Source organism: Mustela erminea, chromosome 1, assembly GCF_009829155.1.
Source record: "Mustela erminea isolate mMusErm1 chromosome 1, mMusErm1.Pri, whole genome shotgun sequence".
In the NCBI taxonomy this organism is placed as follows: Eukaryota; Metazoa; Chordata; class Mammalia; order Carnivora; family Mustelidae; genus Mustela; species Mustela erminea.
In genome coordinates this window covers 206,235,205-206,240,565 of record NC_045614.1, presented here as the reverse complement: position 1 = coordinate 206,240,565, position 5,361 = coordinate 206,235,205, and the positions used below count along the sequence as shown (strand labels likewise).

The 5,361-nt window shown below is 39.2% G+C and overlaps 1 protein-coding gene across 1 annotated transcript; it reads left to right on the top strand.

Annotated features, from left to right (window-relative positions):
- The first annotated feature begins 4,303 nt into the window (after positions 1-4,303).
- On the top strand, positions 4,304-4,894 carry LOC116567451 (keratin-associated protein 13-2-like). Its single transcript, XM_032302511.1, has one exon. The coding sequence runs from the start codon at positions 4,304-4,306 to the stop codon at positions 4,892-4,894; it is 591 nt and encodes a 196-aa protein (XP_032158402.1).
- The last annotated feature ends 467 nt before the right edge of the window (positions 4,895-5,361 follow it).

Sequence of the window (5,361 nt, the reverse complement as noted above, 5' to 3'; positions counted from 1 at the left end):
AACAAGAAAGAAACTATATCTTTATATTATAATAAAGTACTTGTTGTACAAACTCTGACAATGGGTCCACTATCTGGGTTCAAATCCCATTTTTGCTACTTATTACCTGAGTGGCCATGAGCAAGAAACTCAACCTATTTGTCTCAGCTTCATCATCTCTATAATAAAAACAATAGCAATATGTACTGAATGGGATTATTATGAAGATTGAACTAATATTACAAATGAGCTTTTATTTGTAATAAAGTACTTAGAACAGTCCCTGACTTAAAAGTGTCCCTAAAGTGAAAATAGAACAGTACCCAAATATACAAATATCAACATGGATTTATTTTTAAAGTGATTTTTTAAAAATTTAAAAATAAGTAACTTTTCATAAAAACACATTTATAAATATATGTGCAATAAGACTGCATTCTTGGGGCACCTGGATGGCTCAGTGTGTTAAAGTCTCTGCCTTTGGCTCGGGTCATGATCCCTGGGTCCTGTTATTGAGCCCCGTATCGGGTTCTCTGCTCAGTGGGGAGCCTGCTTCCCCCTCTCTCTCTGCCTGCCTCTCTGCCTACTTGTGATCTCTGTCTGTCAAATAAATACATAATAAAATCTTAAAAAAAAAAAAGACTACATTCTTACCCTCCAAACCATAATAGTGAAACAGGGGTGCCTGGATGGCTGAGTCAGGTAAACATCAGACTCTTGATTTTAGGTCATGATCTCAGGGTCCTGGGATCGAGCCCTGCGAAGGGCTCTGCACTCAGCAGGGAGTCTGCTTGAGGATTCTCTCTCTCTCCTTCTGTCCCTCTCCCCACCACACACTCTCTCTCAAATAAATGCATAAAATCTTAAAATAATAATAACAAAACAACAAAGTGCATAGACTTATAAATATGTGTGCAGAAAACTTCCTAGCAGACTCCTTCAAACTGAATGTGTTAGTAGAAAGATAGGAAAGAGCAGCAGACTGAGGTTGGCCCACGAGGGAGCCTATCTCTAACGTTTTATCTCTTTAACTGTGTGAGAGAGATGAAACAAACATGAAAAAATGGTAACGGTTAGGAGTGTAGTCATTTCAGAAAACTGCCCTAGAGTTTGCCATATCACTCTGCATATTCTTCTCCTCCCCTCCCCCATTTTCCAAATAAATTAGGTAAAGGCAAATGTCAGAAGATCAGGAAGGTCTGGAAGCGGAGTCTAGAAATCAGCTACAGTGGCTTTTTCATTTAAAATCAAAGTTATGGATGATGTGGTTCTGCAGACTTAAAATGGTCAGTTTGCATCAGGAAGAGGCTGTGGTTATATTAGCGGAGCTCCAGTGCCCAGAGAGTCAAACAAGGCAGCAGGGTGACCTCTGGGAAAGTAGCAGCTCACAGCCAACTTGCCTGGTTCCTGGGTCAGAAGCCAGAGCAGAGAGGTGGACTGTTTTTCCTCATCCGTTCCCCAGAAATGGTCTTTCAGCCTGTACTTAGTGATAATCTTTAACAGATAAATCACTCCCTAGGTGAGAGAATTTGGAAAGTAAAATCCTTCTGAGGAAAAACTGCTAGGAAGCAGACAGAACCTTTGCAGATAGCTCAATAGGTCTAAAGAAGGCAGTTTTGAGACTATAAAAGTGAAGAGGTAGGATAAAGGTATCGGCCAGCATATATGGATTTTTACTGTTTCTGGTCATATTCACTTGATTTAAAAGGTATTCAAAATTTTCTGAAAACATTGCAAAAGGGGATTGTCAGCTTGAAGACTGAACTACATTAATGGGATGAACTGGAAAAATAATGAATACTTAAGTAATTCAGATCATGATGTTACTTGTGGCTACTGAGCTCTCTAATGCTGGTTTATTCTATGTAGTATTGGTATATCTCCATTTCCAAAAAAAGTATTGCAGTATAGCATTTTTCTACAGACATATCCAGATAGGGATTTTTTTTTTCTTAAAAACTTTGCCTATGTTTGTAGAGTACACAGTGTTTTATTAGTTCCAGGATCCACTTATGGACTACTAAAACCACTGTAGTTTTGTTTTGCTTTTTCTTCCTTTCAGTGGGACACATTTATTAGCATTTATGAGGTATTCACTAGTATCTGTACAAAGTGCACGAATGAGTAATGAAAAGTGTTCACCTAATTAGGAATGGGTGTGGGGCGATGTTAATTGGAATTGACTTATTCCCGACTTATTTTCATGTTAATTCCCAGGTATGGGGATCCTGCCTGGAGAAGCAAGAACTTCCGGGTATTAGAAAGTCTTTTTATTTACCTAATTATATTTAGCAGAATCAACTATGAGGAGGAAGAGAGAAACATTGTGCATTCTAAAGGAGTTAAAGGCTGACATTTTAAGGAATCCCATATGTTAGGGATGGCGCATACTTCTTTGGTAAATTTAATAGGTGTCCATTCATAAAGCATAACTTACTTTACTTCAGTGAATCAGAGTGATGGTTTAAGTATTGCACAAGGGCACTTCATGTGATGCATGCCACACTTTGGATTCTGCATGGGAGAGATAATCATAAAACAAACTAACTAAGTGTTCCGAAGCTGCGTGCTTTGGAATTCGGCAAGTTAATTTTCAGGTCGTTAAGGGGCTTTCTTTTCAATGACAATTGTAAATGCCATTCCCCTTAGTTAAACCAAATAAAATGTCAGATTTGAAGGAGGATGAATGGGCACAAACTGGATAAGAAGAAACCCTTTTTCTTCTCCCTTTTTTGTTGTTGTTTTTCATTAATCTAAATAGGGGTTATTCAGATTCTTTTCTCTTTCTTGGGCTAGAAGGTAAAATATACTTTAAATGCATGAAGATCAGTGATGCATGGAATTCTACTGTTGAACACTATTCAATGCAAATATTCTTAGGAGAGGTAAATAAGCTTTATTAGCCTTTTATATCTTAGTGTAAATAAGCTTAATAGATTCTTTTCTGAGACAAGTTAAAGTTAAATTTGCTTTTTATATTTGCAGACTATTTGGGTCTTGACTCTGCATAAGGAGACTGTGGTTTCCGCTTCTATCTTTCCTAGCAGTTAGGAGGCATTCACTGAACCTCTCCAAGGCATAATTTTTCCATGTGTGGGTTCGCCACAGATATTAAAGACCCATGTAGCTCTAATACTTCAAGTTAGCTGCTTCAGAAAATGTTTGGTGTTAATTCCCGATATAAATTAGTAAGCAGAACTAGGAATATGTCCCTTCACCAAGAAATAAGGCAAAACAAAACAAAACAAAAAACAAAACAAAACTGTGAGTTGGGTTAGGATAAAGCAGAGAAGATGCCTACAGCAACATAGGCTTCTCAGAAAAAACATGCAGAAACTCAGTTCCAGCAAACACTTCTGCTTAAAGTCTCACCCAAAGGGTTGTGTTTATTGTTTTTATTATTTATTTATTTATTTATTTTTTGCTCTTTTGATAGTTAAAATGTATTTATGTTGTATAAAGCTATTACCTTAAACAGAATCCAAGTTGGGAGATTTGTGAAGTTATTTGAGTAATTTTCTTCTTTTTAATTTATTTTTTATTTTTTAATTTTAATTTTTTTTCTCACCATAGCACATACCCTCCCCAATGTCCATCACCCAGCCACCCGATCCCTCCCTCTCCCCTCCCCTCCCCAGCAACCCTCAGTTTGTTTCCTGAGATTAAGAGTCTCTTATGATTTGTCTCTAGAAGAGCGTCCTTTAAGGAAGAGATTTAGGCTTCCATTCCCTTTAAAGAAGTCCACTGGCATGGTCAGCAAGGATGATATCCATATCCCTTAATTCCAGTGGTGAGCTCAAGATAGAAGAAAGTCAATAATACATATAAGTAATTACATGGATTAATTCAAATAGAAAAAGAGTAAAAGGTTTGATTGATAGATTGTTGAGTCTCCTGAGTATAGTTAGCATTTGGAGAAATCCATTGTTATATGCTTATGAAGAAAAGGAAAAAGTATTTTGAATAGTAACCACTGATGCTCCTGATAGCCTTGCAGAAGTGAAGGAAAAGTTTATGCAAGTCCATTTGGTGTGATAAGGACTCAAGGCCCACATAGATAAAAAGAGGAAGGGTATTGGAAGTGTGATGATGTATAACTTCAAAGGTCAATTCATAGAGAATTCCTTGGGAAAGAAACTGAGTAGCTTCTTCCAAGGTGTATCAGAATGATTGAAGCACAATTAACTATGTGAAGATGTGATAAATTAGAGTTAGGCAATAACCTAGTGAGGCATTCTTGCATAAAGTGACAAGCGAGGAGGAGGGAGCATCTGGACGATGACACACCCATTTCTAAGAGTATATATAACCTGGAGTCCAGACTATGGCATTGAAACTCAGAGCATCTCCTCACGGTCACTCAGCTGAACTTACATCTCCTGCCAACATGTCCTACAGCTGCTGCTCTGGAAATGTCTCCTCCAGCTCCTTTGGGGGGTACATGCGCTATGTAAACTCCTCCTGTGGCTCTTCCTGCCCCAGCAACCTGGTCTACCGCACTGACTCCTGCTCTCCCAGCACCTGTCAGCTGAGTTCCTCCCCTGCTAGTGGCTGTCAGGACAACTGCTGTGAGCCCACCAGCTGCCAGACATCCTGCATGGTGTCCATTCCTTGCCAGACATCCTGCAACAGTCCGAGGACCTCCACACTCTGCAATCCCTGCCAGACGACTTGCTCTGGGTCTGTGGGCATTGGGTCCAGCAGCTGCCATTCCTTGAGCTATGGATCTAGAAGCTGCTACTCACTGGCTTGTGGATCCCAGGGCTCCAGATCCATGAGTTATGGAGTCTGTGGCTTCCCTTCACTGGGCTATGGATCCAGATTCTGGGATCCAACCAACTTGGCTTCTAGGAGCTGCCAGTCTTCTTGTTACAGGCCAACCTATAGATCAGCCTTCTGTAGACCAACTTGTTGAGTTTCCAGACACTTAGAGTAAAATGTTACAGTCTCTACATAGAGCTGCTACTGTAGTGTTCTCAGTAATGTCAGCTAATGCCTCTTATCGCCAGCTCTTCACCCTCTGTCTGGCATTAGGTATCAGCTCATAGACTAGTTCCTTCAGTGAACTTAACAAATGATGAAAATATTAAGTGTGTGCCTGTAATTTTGAACAATTGACTAAGAATTACATAAATTCTTCCTATAAAATGTATGGAAGTTCAGTTTTGCTTGACCTAATAAACACATTTACTCTTGCATCTGGAATGTTCTCATTGTTCTTATTGATTTTCAAAGTCTGATTTGCGATCTATCTTTGGGGCTCCAGACCCTCAGAATACTTTCCTTAGGAAATAGGTTTGGATTTTCTTAGGAAATGGTGTCAGGCCCAGTGTATGGTGAAATTCTCCGGGCAGTTTACTGACTGAGAGCTATTAAGTGTGC

Excerpts from the sequence above, each read along its gene's own strand:
- LOC116567451 (XM_032302511.1), top strand. The coding sequence starts at position 4,304 with ATGGCATTGAAACTCAGAGCATCTCCTCACGGTCACTCAGCTGAACTT.